This window comes from Stenella coeruleoalba, assembly GCF_951394435.1.
Source record: "Stenella coeruleoalba genome assembly, chromosome: 2".
NCBI lineage: Eukaryota > Metazoa > Chordata > Mammalia > Artiodactyla > Delphinidae > Stenella > Stenella coeruleoalba.
Window position 1 is genome coordinate 141,446,391 of NC_137147.1, and position 17,872 is coordinate 141,464,262.

The window sequence follows — 17,872 nt, forward strand, 5'->3', positions numbered from 1 at the left end:
CTGAGGGCTTTGCCCATCCTAGAGCTGGAGGCCTGACCCCTCCCCCAAATAGTGAGGATCACTGTATTGCTTTCCTATCACTGCTGTAACAAATTAGCACATTAGTGGCTTCAAACCAAACAAACGTACTGTCTTACATTTCTGTGGGTCAGAAGTCTGGTATGGGTCTCACAGGACTAAAGTCAAGGTGTCAGCAGGCTGTGTTCCTTTCTGGAGGTTCTAGGGGTGAATCTGTTTTCTGCTCATTTGGATTGTTGGCAGAATTCAGTTCCTAGGGTTGTGGGACTGAGGTCCCCATTTTCTTGCTGGCTGTAAAATGAGGCCTCTGGCTTCTAGAGGCCACTGCATTATTTGGCTTGTGGCCCCCTTCCTCCATCTTCAAAGTCAGTGCAGGCAGATGGAGGACTTCTCGAGGCTACCTTTTTGGTCATCTTCTATTCATAAGGACACTTGTGATTTGGGCCCACCTGGCTAATCCAAGACACTTCCTCTGTCTTAAGGTCCTTAGTCACGCCTGTAAAGTCCCTTTTGCCACGTAAGGTAACATATTCACAGGTTCCAGTGAGTAGAACATGGTGGGGGGGAGGCGGGGGTGGGCATTATTCTACCTGCCACAACCACCCAGCATGGGGCAACCTCTGACCCAAAATTCCCCTCCTCCTTTTCTAGGGGGAGGTCTGTGCAGTTCCCTGTGCAGCAGGGACCTACGGCCCCAACTGCTCATCCGTCTGTAGCTGTAACAGCAGTGGCACCTGCTCCCCAGTAGATGGCTCCTGCACCTGCAAGGAGGGTAATGTGCCTTCTTTCCCAATCCCATCCCCTCAGATGTGCACAGTGCCCAGGTGGGCTGCCGGCTGAGGGGTCTGGGCTGCTCCTGCCCCACCCACCCACATGCAGGGTCGGGGAGCCTATATGTCAGGTTCCAGCCAAGGAGACCCATGCCAGGGACTTCAACAGCAGGAATGTAATAAAGGGGATTTGTTACCACAGTGTTAGAAGAGCTGAAAGGACTTACAAGGGAACATGAGCAACCCAGAAAGTAGTAGCTTCTCCCACAGTTGCTACCACTTCCAGGGTGAAAGGGACAAAGGGAGGAAGTGGAGTTCCCAGAGCCTGGGAGTGAGGGCCATCTGGTGGGAGCTGGGATGTGGGCAGAGGGGCTGCAAGATGGTGCTGGAGCACTGAGACACAGCCACCACCAGAGGCCCTGCTCATAGCAGAGAAGGAAGAGGAGATACCTGGCATCTCTCCTGCTCCCGCCCTCCCGTCACCGGCCAGGTCTCCCACCGGCAAGCCCATCTGGGAGCAGCTGCAGGGGTCAGCCCCCTGGGATACAGAACAGAGCAGGGGAAGGGGAGAAATGGATCTGAGGGCAGACAAGCCAGTAACCAGCCTCAGAATGGGAAATCAGCCTATCACCAAAACACAGGGCCCTGAGATAAGTTTCCTGAGTATACCCTCGGCACAGATAGCCCTCTCCGCCTCCACTGGTTCCCTGTCCCAGGTGGGATCACCCACCTGTGGCAAAAACAGTGAGAACCGGGAGGCAGGAGACCCAGGTTCTAGCCCCCACTCTCTCAACAGCCTTGCTGTGTTTCTGAGTGGACCCCGAATGTGGAATGTGTGTTCTAACCTAGCAATCAGAGGAGGGGTGGTTTGGGTGTGATGCCTTGTACAGAGCTGGGGGGAGTGGGCAGAAAGCCATGCTGGGCCTAGATGGAGAGGTGACAGCCTCGTTCCCTCCCCTCAGGGTGGCAGGGCCTCGACTGCACCCTGCCGTGTCCCAGTGGGACGTGGGGCCTGAACTGCAACGAGAGCTGCACCTGTGCCAATGGGGCGGCCTGCAGCCCCACTGATGGTTCCTGCTTCTGCACCCCTGGCTGGCTGGGGGACAACTGCGAACTGCCCTGCCCGGTGAGTGTGGGGCGGGGAAGGATGGGGTGGGCCCATCAGCCCCCCATGCCCTTTCGCTGTAGTTTTTTTTGTCCACAGAGGTGCACAGAGAAGAGCACTGGACCAGGTGGTGGGACACTTGGATTCAGGTCTCAGCCCTAGCTCTAACCTCTCTGTCCTACTTCTGGCCTCAGCCCTCTCATCTATAAAATGACAGATACTTAGCAGATATGGTGATGTGGCCTCACTTTCCCCTGGGTGCTCTTGGGAAACATTATTGACTCTGGCACATTTACCTGAGCCCAGATGCAGCTTCAGAATCCTTCTTGACACAGTGCTACAGGACAGCTCTTACTAATCCATCAGAGTTGCCATTCCTTGATAATAATGTCTAAGCTTCTTTCTGGTTCCAACACTCTATAATTTTATGATCAAGGTTGGGAGGACTAAACCAAGCATTATCCAGTAATAACCCACCTAGACTTAATCCCTGGATCTTAGTCTAAGATACAAGTTAAGTTAAACCGATAGGATATTGTTGAATGAGCCCTACAGTCCTGGGTTCCAATCCTGCCTTTGCCTCATCCTAGCCGTGTTACCTGGAGCATGTTACTTCACCTCATCTTTAAATTTTGAATATAATGGAACCATCTCATAGAGTTGTTGTGAAGATTAAGAGAAATGAATTATATGAGACTCTTGATACCTGATGAGCACACAACAAATGTTGACCGCCACCTTCTTACCCACAAAGAAAAAAGCATAGTCATTCCTCACATGTGATCAATGTTTAAAAATCTGCAAGGTGCATTTTCATTTACAATTTTAATTAATGATCATTACAGCTCTCTGAGCTTGACCATTGAGAGGTAGGGCAGGACCACACCTCCCTCCCTCCAAACTGCATACTCTTCGTAATGCAGCCAAAGAATTATTTGGAGTAGCTTCACTGGATCCCCGGTTATAAAAAGTGCCTCCACAGCGCTCCAGCCCCAGTTTCTCTTCATCCTTGTTGGGCAGTGGCTCAGTTTTGTCATCAACATCCGAAAGAAGTGTGAGAACCTCTGAGGGTCTAGGTCTCGTCATTTCTCTCTCCCCCTTCTCTCCACAGGATGGCACATTCGGGCTGAACTGCAGTGAGCGTTGTGACTGCAGCCACGCCGATGGCTGCGATCCCGTCACAGGCCACTGCTGCTGCCTGGCCGGATGGACAGGTAACCCCCTCTGCCATGCCACCATCCTGGTCCTGTGAAACTGAGCTCTTGGTATTCTCCTGCTTCTCTTGACTGTTCCTTCACCTTTTCTTCTTCTTGCTTCCTACATATGCACCTTTTCTTTATATCCTCTGGGCTTCAGTTCTCCATTTCATTCCCTTTGAGTAAACAAATATTAATTGAACACCTAGTATGTGCAGGCTCTGTTCTAAGGGCTAGGGACAGACCAGTTTAAAAAATGCAGACAGAGGTGTGGGTGCTCAACCTGTGTTTGCAGGGGATATGGTGGAGAGGCGGACAGGGAACTTTCTCCTTAGCCCAGGCTCAGACTCCCGGCCCCTACATGTGTCCTGGCAGCTCACCTCCTAAATAGATGGCACGTCCATCCATTTCTCACCAGCCACTGCCACCGCCCTCGTCCACTGAGCACCATCTCTCAGCAGGCACTGCCTCGGCCTCCCGTTTTTCTGTGGGCCTCCCCTCTTGCACAGCTGCATCCACTCTGCACGTGGTGGCCAGATCCGTTCACATCAGTCCCTGCTCAGGATGCCCCCATGGCTTCCCAAGACACTGATCCAAAATCCTTACGGTGACCTGGGGTCCACATGGCCCTGTAAGGCCCTGCCCAACTCCTCCACCTCTCTTTTGCGCCCTCCCATCACTCACTTCACTCCACCACCTGGGCCAACCACCCTCCCTGACTCCAGGCCTCAAATGTGCATTCCCTCTGCCTAGATCACTCTTTCCCCTTCTCTTCACCTAATAACACCTTCTCATCCATCATATTTCGACGTAAAGATGACTTCCTCTGGGAAGGCTCTCTCCCCCTGATACTACCACCTCCCCAACCTGGCCAAGACTATGAAAGAGCCCCTTTAATTAATTCTCACAGCATTTTGCTGTACTTACTTCAATTGTCACTGAACTCTGATTTGAGTAACGATTTGTTTATTATCTGCCTCCCACCTTGACCATCAGTTCTGTGGAGGCAGGGACCACATCTGCCTTGTTCACCACTGTATCCACTGCCTGCCACACACTGAGAAATGGTTAAGAACACAGAGCTGGCACCAGACCTCCTTGGGCAAGTCCTTTACCCTCTCAGGGCCTGAATCCTCCATCCATAAAATGCAGATAATTATAATCCTTATAACTACAAGATCATTTTGAAGTTTAGATGAGTTAATACCTGTAAGCGCTAACAGTGCCTGGCACGTAATAGGTGCTCAGTAAGTGTAAGCCACAAATACAGTGTTAATGTTACGTGAACGAACCCACTGGCCATTCCCAAAGTGATGGACAGCAAGGAGAAAGAAATACAGGCATTGCTGGCAGTGTAGGTCCTCACATGAATAATTCACACCAGGCTGCTGGGCAACCTCTGTTCTCCGCAACCAGAAAGTTTCTGAGCAGCTGAGGGCTGGGGACATTGCTTCCTCTGTAGCATCTCCGACCTGACTCCCTTGCCCTGCCGCTTAGTACAGAGCTAGGCTCCACACTGGTTACTGGCACCCTAGACTCTTAGCTGGAGCCAAATGGAAATCCATTTTAATTTTTCATTGCCTTAATTTCGAGTGAACCGATAAGATTCCAATGACATCTGGTGCTTAAAAATTATGCCTTTGATGGACAACCTTTCAGCAAGGTCTCTGCTGTTCTAAAACTAATTTTCCCAAACGTGGTCCTGAAGTTGTTTCAAAGGAGCAATTGATGTCCTGAGATTTGTCAAGCAGAAGGAAACAAAGGAAAGACAGTGAGGGCGCAGGGTAAAGGCCCCAGCCCCCTGTTCGGCAAGCCCTCCCCACCCCCTGCTGACTACCGAGCCCCTGGCATGTTGCTTGTGCCTAGGCTCAACACTTGTTTCTCTTTGCTCTAAGCATGTACGTGTCTTCTCCCCTTGCCCCCCTTAGCCACACACTTCTTGACTGGCATGATATCGAATTCACCTTGCCCTGCACATGGTAGGTGCTTACTCAGTGTTTACTGAAATAAATTGAAAGAAGCTGGCCTATAACCATGTATGGCCTTTCCCCTTGAAGTGAAGGAGACCTTGACAATGTTCCGCTCCAACCTCCTATGCTACAGATGAGGAAAGGGAGCTGCCCAAGGTCTCAGGACATTAGTGCCAACAGGATGGGAGACACTGGAGTGCACTGTAAAGGGGAACCATTTATTCATTCAGTTGGCATTTATTGACTCGAGCCATCACCGAGTCTTTATTTGGCAGCTACCATGTGGCCGGCACTGTGCTAGGCCCAGCAGTAAATGGCAAAATTCAACAGCAATAGCCCCTGGGCACCTACTGTATGCCAGACACTGTCCTGGGTACTAGAGATGCAAGAATGACCAAGATCATTTCCCTGCCCATTAGGAGCACCTGGATAAAGAGAGTCAGAAGTGTCAAGAAGCCATAGTCCCTGTCTTCACAGGACACATATATATGAAATATTCAAATGATAGGGACAAAGTTGTATGCCACTATCAAATAGATGCTTGAATCCCTAGGCAGACATTCAGGGAGACTTCCTGGAGAAGGAAGACCCCAAAACCCAAAACAGTCCCTGAAGGATGTGGGTTGCTGAATTGCTGCTAGCCTTGTGACATGAACTAGAGGTCACAATATATAGATTCTTAGCCTAGCTTTACCCACCAGTGTGGATGTGTAGGGGGCCCTGAAAGATAAAGCAAAGAGATTCCCTAAGGGTAAGAATGGGAAGGACCCCTAAGGGGGATTATTATCCCCATTCAACAATAGGGAAAACAGGGCCTAGAGAAGGCAACTAACTGATGATACCACTCCTCTTCAGAAGCTGTAGTTGGAGAGCCTCCCTTTAGGCCAAGGTCAAGCCCTTTGACTGCACCGGTGCAACTGGCTTTTCCACGCAAGGGGAAACCCTGGACCCTTCTCTCCAATTAGATGCCAATGTCTTAAGTTCCAGGGAGCTCTTAGGACATATAACAGCCTCAAACAGGAGCCCCACACCCACAGAACCAGGCCTAGACTAGAACAATTGGCAGATCCTAGAACCCAGTGGGCCCTTGCAGCAATCTGAGCGTAATCACCTTACACCTGTGGTTCTTAATCTCCAAAAAAGAGGACACCTTTTTTGTTTTGTTTTGTTTTTTTGCGGTACGCGGGCCTCTCACTGTTGTGGCCTCTCCCGTTGCGGAGCACAGGCTCGGGACACGCAGGCTCAGCGGCTCACGGGCCCAGCCGCTCCTCGGCATGTGGGATCTTCCCAGACCGGGGCACGAACCCGTGTCCTGTGCATCGGCAGGCGGACTCTCAACCACTGCGCCACCAGGGAAGCGCGAGGACACCTTTTTGACATGAAAACATTTGGAGGATCCCACACATGAGAGTAGCTGTACTTTTAACATCCACTGATTTGGGGGAAAACATGATAGCAACAAGCTGCCATGAATTCAGGGGTGTTTTGCATGCATTGTGTTTTATTAATCACAGTAATATCTGCATACAGTTTTAGGGAAAAGCCTACAACTATGGGAAAGAGCCTTGGGCAGCCTAACCAAGCGTGCTTGCTGCACAGGAGGGATTGGAGGTCAGACGGTGGAGCTCCTCCATAGTCCAGCGCGCCTCCCAAGAGCAGCAGGGTCCCTCGGCCTGCAGTCTGAACAGGTTGTTTTCAACAACCACAGGCCAGAGAATTCCTTGGGGCAGATCATGGCTTTTGGTTTTAAACAGCTTTGTGGTTTCCCTCGCCCCAGGCTCCCCTTCGGTCCATCCGTGTTGCTTGTCCGGGCTTCACCTCTTGTGCACCTGAAACTCCACTGGGAGAGACCTCCACTGAGGAGGAAATGTGACCACCAGATTCTCACTGGGGAAAGACTGTATTCCCAGGAAGAAGCTCCCCGCACCCCATTCCCTCCATTCAGAGGCCTATTTCCTGCAGAGTGGCATCTGAAGCCTCCACCCTGCTGCAGAATTGAGCTGTCACAGGGAGGGAGGCCCAGGGAGGGAGCATGGGCTAGACTGAGGTGCTGGAGGAGAGTGAAGCCTGTTGCATCCCCTCCCTCTCCACTCTCTCCCCCTGTTCTGCCCCCTCGCCTTTCCCCACCCACCCAGGTAAGCTTGTATAATGCCAGCCTGCCTCTAAACTGGTCCCACCGCTCTCTGCTGCTGCTAGGACCGGCTCTGTTCACTGAGCCTGAATGTCTTCCTCCCTCTTTCTTTTTCTTTCTCACGATCCCTTTCCTTATAACAAGGCAGACGTGCTTTGTAAACTAATTCTGCTCCTCTCTGAGCCTCTGATATTCACCTTCCAAAGCCAAATTGGTCTCCTGGGTCCCCATGGTCCATTCACCTTACGCGTGGCGGACTAGAAGCCTTTCTGCCTGGGAGGAAACCCCACGCCAGAGCTGGGCATCCAGCCTCAGGCCTTTTAAAATTCTTCTCAGCCTTCAGGCTGTAATCACCCCAACACATATTTCCTTTCTCTCAGCTCAAAAAAGACCATGTAGGCCTTGCTCCTCTTTCTTTTTGACAGATTCCATCCCTTCCCACATAGGCCACTGTATGTCAAACTGAAGGTCATTAAATCAATTTTTTGGGTCACAACTAGCTTTTTTTTTCCTTAAGGACATAGAATACATCATAGTGCAAAGAAAACATCAGATTGCATCACAGTGACAGTAAATGTCATTTGCAAAATGTTGGTTTCTATTATACATGTGTGCGCACATATGATATAAAATACATATTGCACTGAGGACTGTGGTCAAAAGAATCTGAAAAGACCCCACCCACTCTCTAAGCCACTGCCCAGGGGCTGGTTGGCTAGGGCCCAGCAAGGATCGGTGGCTCCTGGGCTAACGTGGGTGGGCAGGTAACTCACTCCCAGCTCATGTAGCCCCTATAATGGCACTCACTTGCTGCACTAACCTTGGATTCCAGCTAAGATGTCAAAGACAAAGGAAGCCTTTCATGATCTGATCCCTTCTGATTCCCACAATCTCATCTCTTGCCGTATCCCATCTCGTACTTTATGGTTCAACCACACTATGCTGTTTTATCTTTCAAGGCGTGATTCTCTCTCCTGCCTCCTGCTCTTTGCACATAGGGTTTCCTTTATCTGGTCAATTCCTCCTTGGTCTTTAGGGCTCAGTTCAGGCATTGCCTCTTCCTGGAAGCCCTCCCTGACCAGCCAAGCTTCTCTGTTTTTCTCCTCCATATTCCCAGATTTACTGTGTTTGCCTCCACCTCTTCTTACTGCATAGTACCCCCCCCCATTCTTCCTTTCACCCTCACCCCTTACCACTGACCTGAGTCTGCCTCTGGCCCACAGGCGTCCACTGTGACAGCACGTGTCCGCCCGGTCGCTGGGGCCCCAACTGCTCCGTGTCCTGCAGCTGCGAGAACGGCGGTTCCTGCTCCCCAGAGGATGGGAGCTGCGAGTGTGCCCCGGGCTTCCGAGGACCCTTATGCCAGAGAAGTAAGGCTGAGACCCTACCCCTCAGACCTTGGACAGCTCATCCTCCCCAGCCTTCCCAGCTGGAACTAGGACTGGCCTGAGAGAGGCTGGGCTTACACAGTCAGTCCCCATCAAGTCCCTCCCTCTAATCCCCTTTCTCCTGGCCCTGACTTTTCTGTCCCCAAGTTCAGGGCCTAGCCTGGCTCCCCAGTAGAAACATGACCAGACCACAGCTCCTCTCTGTAGAAAGGGACGGGCCCTCCCAGGTGTGGGGCAGACGCGACTCTCCCCATGCTTCTGAGAAGCCTCTCTTCATCGCTGTGTGGGACTGGACAAGTAGCCAGGCTGGCTGGGGCCCCTTGGGCTGCTGACCACCCTCTCCCCTTCACCCCCAGTCTGCGCCCCTGGGTTCTATGGCCACAGCTGCGCCCAGCCGTGCCCCCTCTGCGTGCACAGCAGCGGGCCCTGCCATCACGCCAGCGGCATCTGTGAGTGCCTCCCCGGATTCTCCGGAACCCTCTGCAACCAAGGTACCGTTTCCAGGGGGAAGGTGTGTGGACCAGCGAGACGAGGAGTCCCAGGAGGGAAGTAGCAGGGAAGGAAGGTTCAGGATTCTCATCATACTCTGTGGAGGCAGCTCCTTGGCTCTTCAGGGCTTAGACCTACCTTAATAAGAATTGGACACACCACGGGGTGTGAGACAAAGCCATGATGCAGTTGAAGGAACAGGCTCAGAGAGGTTAAATGACTTCTCCATGGTCTCACAGCTAGAAGCGGCAGAGCTGAGAAACAAATTCTGACTCCAAAGCCCAGTCTAAGCGGATAAAAATTGAAACAAGCGTAGATGAGGTCCACATATGAAGTGACCCCAAATGGCTTGTGCTGAGTGCCAAGTGGGAAAGGCAGAGAACACTGTGGGAGCTCAGAGGAGACAGTTCTGGCTTCGCTGGAGATGGCAACTTCCCAGCCCTTCTCCCCTCACACTCAGGCCAACACTAATCCCTCACCACACGCTTTCCTGTCTCAGCTGCAGAATCCACGGCACCAACTCCAGCCAACTCTTCCACTCAACGGGAGTTGAAAAGGGAGATAAAGCTTATTGAATTGGTGTGCTGCTAAACTGGCTCTCTGGGGGCGGGGAAAGCCCTAATCTGTATCATTTGCAAATTTCCATGCTGTAGATATTCCCACCATGGCTGATTCTAAGGTACCGGTTTAACACCGGTCGTGAAATTCCCGAATATTTAATAGCCAGTGTGAAGGTAGAAGCTGGCTCCGTTGCACACCGTTGCTTGCTGCTGTCCCTGGCTTAGTTAGGCCAAGGCAGGGTGGATTTGGGGGACGGCTCCGTGCCGTGTAGGACTTCAGCTGGGCCTTAGCCTAAAAGGCAGAGATGGAAGAAAGGCATTGTGGGTAGAGGAACCAATCTGGGCAAAGCACAGAGGCGTGCATATGCGACTATCCAGCCACAGGGAATGGCAGGAGGGTGCAGGGGCTGTGGATGGCAGAGGGGACTGAGAAGGTAGTCTGGGGACTCCTGGAAAGTTTTGAAGACAAGGTTGCAGAATTTGTACTTTAACCTGTAAGGAGTGAAAGGATCTTAGTCTAAGGTAAACTTAGAGCTAAAAGCAACTTCAAGGTCATCTGTGAGAGTCTCATCTGGCCTCTGCTTAAATACTTCCTTTGAGAGCTCACTGCCTCCCAGGGGACTGGATTCTTTTGATGAATAATGACCACTGAGCTCGGCTATTTTTCTAAGTGTGTGGGCCATTAATATGTATGAGTGGAAAGTTAACTCCGTGATGCTTTGAGGTCATGAGAAGTTTGGACCCCAGGGAAACATACGTGACAGTTTCATTTGCTTGCAGTCCTCCTAGGGCAGTTTAATCATAACCTGACGTGTCGAGGTTTACTTATTAAACATCGGAGACCCAGCTGTCAATACAGATAGGCCAGGTCTAAATTAGGACCTAAGCAGCCCGAGGAGTAACTCTCACATCCTGCAATGTCTGATTTATCGCCCGCTGGCCTAATGAGTATTTTCCACACATAGATCTAACAGAGTTTGCTATTAATGGCAACTGCCCTGGTTAAGTCTCAAACCTTGTAAAAAATTGAACTGACGCTTTCTAATGACTGGCTTTCCAGCGAGTTACAAATTACAGATACTGCTTATGCAGAATCATTAAACATAGATTAAATACAACCAGATGTTTTCTTTTCACCAGTCCCCCTTCTCTCCACCACCCCTCTCTTTGCCTCACTCTTGATTCAGCTAAGAAGTTAACCAATTAATGTATTAGACTGATCACATTAGCAGCTCTGTGGGTGAATTTGTCAGCCTTGCATATGTGAGAAAGACTTCAAAGATAAGACTTGTTAGAGAAGTCTTGTTAGAGAAGCTCAGAGTTGGTTTTAGGATGGGTGTCAGTGGAGCATCTCTGGCACCCGGCTCCCCACAGAGGGCCAGGACTAGGGGATGGGTTCCCCACATCATGTACCTCCCAGAGGCAGGGAAGAGCATGCTGGGTGACCTGCTTTTCAGGAAGCCAAAGCTGGAGGCTGAGCTGCAAACAGGTGAGATGCATGTCATCCTCCTGGCAGTGGACCCGCCCTGGAAGGAGCTAAGGTTTTTGCTAGGGAAGAGCACAGGGCCCAAATCAGCCATCGTGCCCATAACCATTAACTATAGCCCAAGGCCAGTGGGTGAGGGTTATCAGTCCCATTTCAAAGATGAGGAAACAGAGACTGAGAGGAGTGATGTGGTTTGCTCGGAGGTACTTAGCCAGTGAGTGGCAGAGCTTCCTGGCTGTGTGACCTTGGGCAAGTTACTTAACCCCTCAGTTTCCTCATCTGTAGAGTTAGTAATAGTGAAAATATGTAATAATGAGAGTATTACAAGGTTAATTGAACTAATATTTGTGAAGCATTCTGAACAGTGGTACATAAAAGTGCCACAGAAGTGTTTGTTGAATACATAAATAAAACTAGGACCCAAACCCAAGGCTTTGGGCTAGAGAGCCTGGTATTGTTTGTCTCAATTGCTAATCATGTCCAGGAGAGGCACAGAGTGGCCACAGATCCAGGTGCCCACCATCCAGTTGGGGAAGGGCTGACAATATGAGGCAGTGTGGCCTAAGGGAGGGGTGCCAGCCCAAATTTCAAGAGATGTGGGCCTGGGGAAGTTGCTTTTCTTTAAGAATCAACACCTTCCCCTGATGCTCAGTGTGGCTCAGCCAAATGAGGGCCTCAGGGATTCAAGGACTTCCTCCCCCATAACAGGGATGCAAGGAGGCCATCTTGGAGGGTGTAGGGCCAGCTGGAACTGGGCTTTGAGGGGAGCGTGTCAAACTGAGAGGAGCTCGAAGGGACAGGGGTCACTGATTCCAGCAGAACCCACTGGAACGTCACTGCTCCTGGGGCCAGTTTTGGCCATTTGGGGAATAGTTCCTGAGTGTTTGTTGTATGCCATGCACTGTGCTGGGCACTCAGACACAACAAAGAACAAGAGAGCCAAGTTCCCTGCCCTCATAAAGCCTGCAGTCCAGAGGGGAAAATTCTGAGCTCAGCCTTTCCCAGCAGAACTTGGGGGCTGGGGTGGGGGGAGAAGGGGCAGCAGTTTATTTCCACATATTCAGCCACTGTGCCTTGAGCACCTGTTGTTTTTCCAGGCATTGTGGGTGTACAGACACGGGTGGAACCCAGGCCTGGCCTGAAATGGCTCACAAGCCACAGTAACAGAAGACCAGGGAAGAAACTAATAGAGGGTCCTAGAAGCTCAAACAGGGACATAGCCTCCCAGAACAGAGAAGAGGGGTGAATCTGTTAGGATTAAGTTCAGCTATAAGTAACATAAAAACCCAAAATAACTGACTTGAAGATGACAAGCTTTGTGTCCCTCACACATTTACAAAAAAACCAAAAAGATGAAAGAAAAGCAAAGATCCAGAAGTAGGCCACTAGGGAGTGGTAGGGTAGCTTACATAGATGTCAGGGACCCAGACTCCTTCTATCTTGTTGTTCTGCCATCCTCAGCACATGGCTTCCACCTCTGAGGAAAGGTAGCTGCTTGAGCTCCAGCTATCTTACCCACAATTCTCATCCATAATCCACATTATTCTTCAGCAGGAAGGATGAACGGGCAAATAAAGACACGCATTTCCTCTTACCATTGGTCAGAATGTAGTCACGTGGTCATACCTCACTGTGCAGGTGGACATACACCGTTAAAACTACTTCTAAGGAAGAAGAGAATTGATATTGAAGGACTAGCTGTCTACTACAGAGGGATCATCGGGGAGGTGGTCCTTAAGATGTGTCTTGTAGGCAGGGTAGGATTTCCACAGCTGGGCATGAGGGTCAGGGAAATTCTGGGAGGGAACAGCTGGAGTGAAAGCACAGAGGAGGAAAGGCATGGGGTGTTATTTGGAAAGTGGTGTGTGGTCCAATGTCTGGGTGATGAGGTATGTTTAAGTGCTGATCTCTAGGATCTAGGTTTTATTCTGGGGCACTAGGGTGCCACTGAGGATGTTTGAGCAGGGCATAGGAGTGCCATGAAGAGAGCTGTGCTTTAGAGAGCTCAGGCTGTAGGAAGCAGGTGGAGGATGAATTGAGAGGGAATTGAGAGGGAGGTGCTCGGTGAACACTCATATCTAGTCCTCAAGGAGCTTGCAGCTTTGTTGAGGAAACCAGCCCTTCCTCCAGGAGCCAAGGAATGACTCCTCCAGGAGGGGCCGGGATCAAAATCCTACAAAGGACTCAAGGTGGAAATACCATGGGAGCTCAGTGGAAGAGAGCACCTTGTGGACCCAGGAGGGCTCTCCTGGGGAGAAGGCTGAACTGGGGCTCAAGGAACAGGTTGGATTTGGAGAGACAGGAAACAGGGGGACAGGGATAGACATTCGGGGCCGGTCCTCCAGCCATCTAACTGCAGACAGACGTGCCACCCTGCATTTGTCCCTCTCCTTCCAGCTATAAACATTCCCTGCCCTCGCAGTTGTGAGATCAGTGATGCTGACACAAGTGTGGTAATGGAAAGCAGAAGGCTTCGGGGCAGTGCAGGGACCACTGGACTGAGTGCAGAGCTGGGATTCCCAGCCTCACCACTTCTGTCTGTGAGACCTAAGTCAAGTGATTCTACCCCTATGGGCCTCAGTTCGTTCCTGTCAGAGGGAATCATTACTAGAGGCTCCCGAAGAATGCAGCTGTGGACACAAGAGGGGGAACTCATTGATGTGGAAATGAAGAAGGGCGATGGGGGTGCTGAGGTGGGCAGTTCCCACCCAGATCCGTGACCCCAGATGGCCATGGCTGTGGCCTGGGAACTTCTGGGGGTGTAGCTGTGGGTGGTGGTCTGAGGAGTACAAGTGGGAGGACAGGTGCCAGGCTGTCCTGTGCCCACAGTGTGTGCTGGAGGGCACTTTGGGCAGGACTGTGCCCAGCTCTGCTCCTGTGCCAACAACGGGACCTGCAGCCCCATCGATGGTTCCTGTCAGTGCTTCCCTGGATGGATTGGCAAGGACTGCTCACAGGGTAAGCTGCTGCCCTCTGGGAATGCTCCCCCCGGAATGCCCCCGACCATGGTCAGGCCCAGAAACACCCACTCCCTGCCCAGAACCTCTCTGCCCCTGGTGCTTCTACCTCCCAGGGCTGAAATCTCCTGCAGATAGGAATGTCCACCTGAGTCCCATATACTCTCTATAGCTAACGTGATGAATTACTAGGATTGATCACTAGCATTATTAACTGTTAGTATTAAAGATATGGGCGTTATTCGTAGTATCATTAATACTATGAACACTGAGTATTAATACTCCTAGCATCTGATCAAGGAGTAGCCCCTAAGTTTGGATGGGGAGGAAGAGGGAGTAGGGAAGTGAGGGGAGGCCCGGGCAGTTGCCTCACAAGGGTGTCCTCTGGGTGGCTCACGTGACTGATGTCCTGGGCATCATAGGCCTGGGCAGAGCATTGTAGAGGCTGTTCCTATAAGGTGAACCCAATCTGATAGAGAGGTAACAGGGACCCCCAATCTAAAGGCAGAGACTCAGCCTCTGCCCTGTGGAGTCCTTGGCTGATGGGTGAGACCCAGCCAGTACCCCTAGAACGGTCCCAGTTAAGATGCCCTGGCCCAGGACTTCCCTGGTGGTCCAGTGGTTAAGATGCTGCACTTCCACTGCAGGGGGCAAGGGTTTGATCCCTGGTCAGGGAACTAGGATCCTGCATGCCAGGCAGTGGCCAAAACAAACAAAAACACTGGCCTGAAGGCATTTCCATTCTGATGGAGGAGACACCCCTGCTATCCTCCGGGAGCTCATTAGCTCCCTGAGAAGAAATAAGTCCCTACCCTGGGAAAGTACCCCCCCACCCCCACCATCCCCATGGGGAAGTTAGTACACACAGTATTCACACCGTAAACCGCAGTGTTTACAGTTTACCACACGCTCCAAATCACAGTCATTCCCCTAAGAGGGAAGGTTCAGAAGCCCTCAGAACTGGGAGGGTGGGCAGAGAATCCGGGCTTAATGGGAATCCTGGGTGATTGGGTCAAGAGGTGAGTGGAGGAATTCTGGGAACAGTGGTTAAGCCCCGTGAAAGCCAGGAAATGCCACCCAGGGGCATCCTGGCTGACATGCACTCCCCCTTCCTCTCCCTCCCTCTCCCTCCCTCTCCGTCTGCCCCTCTCTGCCTGGCCCTCACCCTCGGCATCCCACCCACGCCCAGCTTGCCCACCTGGGTTCTGGGGCCCCGCCTGCTTCCACACATGCAGCTGCCACAACGGGGCGAGCTGTAGCGCCGAGGATGGGGCCTGCCACTGCACCCCTGGTTGGACCGGACTCTTCTGCACGCAGCGTAAGCCCCGCCTCCCAGCCTCCCAGCCATTTGGAATCCCATGCTGCGGCCTGCTGGCTGCCGTGGGCATCGTCTGGACATGCAGTGGAGGGAGGGAGGAGGCAGGCCCCAGAGCTCGGAGCTATCCACCCCCACCACCCACCCCTGGGGTTAAAGAGTCTGGCCGGACTCAGGGGGTTGAGGCGCCCAAAGTCCTGGAAGGCCAGAGCTATCGGGTACCCCAGCAATCACCAAGACCAGACCCTCCTTGGACAGGGGGCCCAGCGTGGGGAGGAGCAGCCTGTGGTTGCACAGCAAAGAGACATCAGCCTGGCCTCTGGTTCCAAGGTACCCTTGTCCAAAGGACTCCCCTGCCTCTTTGGCGTGAGGGTTCCGAGCGTGGAGCGTGCAGGGTGTCGCTAGTCCTCACCCCATGCTCAGAGAAAGAAGGGGCAGGAGGCAGGTTTGGTCCCAACTGCACCTCAGCGGTTGCCCCCGCCCTGTTTCTCTTCAGGCTGCCCAGCAGCGTTTTATGGGAAGGACTGCGGGTATGTGTGCCAGTGTCAGAATGGTGCCAGCTGTGACCACATCAGCGGCAAGTGTACCTGCCGCACGGGCTTCACCGGGCGACACTGTGAGCAGAGTAAGCTGTCCCGACCCTGGTGTCAATGCCAGGCCTCAGCCTCCTGCAGGGGAAGCCTCCCCCTTTGAGGTCCACCCATCAGGGCCCTGCACCGCCTACTCCCTTGACTTTTGGAGCAACTCCCAAGCAGAAAACCTGAAGGTTGGGCCTACGTTGGCTTAAGAGTTTCTTCCTTCAGTGGGGGTGGGGATGGGGCATGTGGAGGCAGAGCAGAGCCTTTGCTGGGGGAGGAGCTTAGCGAGAGTAGAGGGAGGCAGATCTTGTTTGATTGATCTTTGAAGCCCCTGTGGCAACCGGCCCTGACACACAGAAGATGCTGTGTAAATATGGACCAGGTGAGGAGGAGGTAGGGGTGGGTGTCCCCCCACTCAGGGTTATAGGTGTTCTGTCTAGCCCCAAGTAGCAAACCAAAGCACATCAGGAGCTACAGAGAAAGAGGCTTCGCTCTGTGAGGCAGAACTAATCCTCACAGCTGCCCACATAAGGGATGGGAGGGGTGGAGAGTGGGCGTACCTCACGGTCGACTCCGATTCTCTTCATGCTACACAGGATGTGCCCCAGGAACCTTTGGCTATGGGTGTCAGCAGCTGTGTGAGTGCATGAACAATGCCACCTGTGACCATGTCACAGGCACCTGCTATTGCAGCTCTGGATTCAAAGGGATCAGGTGTGACCAAGGTAATACACAGATGGCAGAGTCCCCGGGGAAGGGGGCATAGAAAGGGCCCCATGGGGCAGGCTCTAGGGAGTAGCCAGTGGGACTGACTGAATTTTATAAGGACACTCTGTGACTTCCTTTTATTCACATTGGGAGGAGAGTGGGAGTGGAATGGGGAGGCGGGGGCTGAGGAGGGGGAGGCTCCAGGCACTGGAAAGGCAGATGGAGAAGGCGGCCTCTCAGGCACCACTTCCCTCTGCTCATCCTTGGCAAGTTTTGTGAGCCAAGGATGACGGCAAGCCAGTGCTGTGGAAGGGTCAGCAGACCGAGTCGGAAGATCTGCCACTACCTGCTAGGTGTCCTTGGGCCGGTCATTTCCTTTTGCTGGGTCTGTTACTCCACATGTGGAAAGACACAAGGTTCTGCTGAGAGCCAAGGAGCCCAAAGGGGCCCAACCTTGGCTCCAGGTCTATAGTCAGACAAGACCCCATAGTGCTGTTGTGAAGACCAAGTTAAGATAATGTGAGTAAAGGACTCAGCACAGTGCCTGGCACATCAAGTGAGCACTCGATAAATGGTTTTTGCTGTTGGCTGTAGGAGATAGGGATGAGAATGGGCACCCAAGCGTCCACAGTACAGAAAAGGGGCCAAAAGACATTTCCACTGCATTCTGACGGGGGATGAGGGACAGCCCACACGTATATCATCAAGAGGGGTTTTAGGAGCAGCAATCCTGGGCACACTGGTACAGCACTCACAGCTTTCGTTGTCAGTCTCTCATTAGTGCTCACAGTGGGATTGCTGTCCCCATGTTACAAATGAGCAAACTGAGGATTCTGAGTCACACAGATGGTAGACAGGGAGGGGGCTGAGTCCAGTTTTTCCTGACTCCTGAGAAACCCACTCTACCACTTACTGGTTGTGTGATCTTGGGCATATTACCTAACCTTTTGGTGACTCGGTTTCTTCATCTGTGAAAGGGAAATAATTAGTCTTTATTTCTTATAGGACTTATAAACAGCTTTTTATAGGGCTGCTGGGAAGATCAAATGAGTTAATATCTGTAACTCATTTTCAGAACAGAGTAAAACACTCAGTAAACATCCATTATTTTGGTTCCCACCTATGATCACATTTGCTCCCTGTCACGACCCTGGGACGCTACCCTTTGTAGACAGTTGAAGACAGACACGTGAGGTTGAAG

The 17,872-nt window shown here is 52.0% G+C and overlaps 1 protein-coding gene across 6 annotated transcripts in view; it reads left to right on the forward strand.

Annotated features, from left to right (window-relative positions):
• The window catches only part of MEGF11 (multiple EGF like domains 11), a gene marked incomplete at its 5' end in the record, with an annotated part of 378,890 nt that overhangs the window by 345,123 nt on the left and 15,895 nt on the right, over window positions 1–17,872 (forward strand). For all 6 annotated transcript variants that reach the window (XM_079910943.1, XM_079910941.1, XM_079910942.1 and 3 more), the window contains 9 exons: window positions 670–790; window positions 1,751–1,914; window positions 3,005–3,107; window positions 8,414–8,560; window positions 8,935–9,069; window positions 13,943–14,071; window positions 15,260–15,388; window positions 15,882–16,010; window positions 16,560–16,688. In XM_079910943.1, the coding sequence (XP_079767069.1) occupies window positions 670–790; window positions 1,751–1,914; window positions 3,005–3,107; window positions 8,414–8,560; window positions 8,935–9,069; window positions 13,943–14,071; window positions 15,260–15,388; window positions 15,882–16,010; window positions 16,560–16,688 (1,186 nt within the window). The remainder of the gene's footprint in view (window positions 1–669; window positions 791–1,750; window positions 1,915–3,004; window positions 3,108–8,413; window positions 8,561–8,934; window positions 9,070–13,942; window positions 14,072–15,259; window positions 15,389–15,881; window positions 16,011–16,559; window positions 16,689–17,872) is intronic.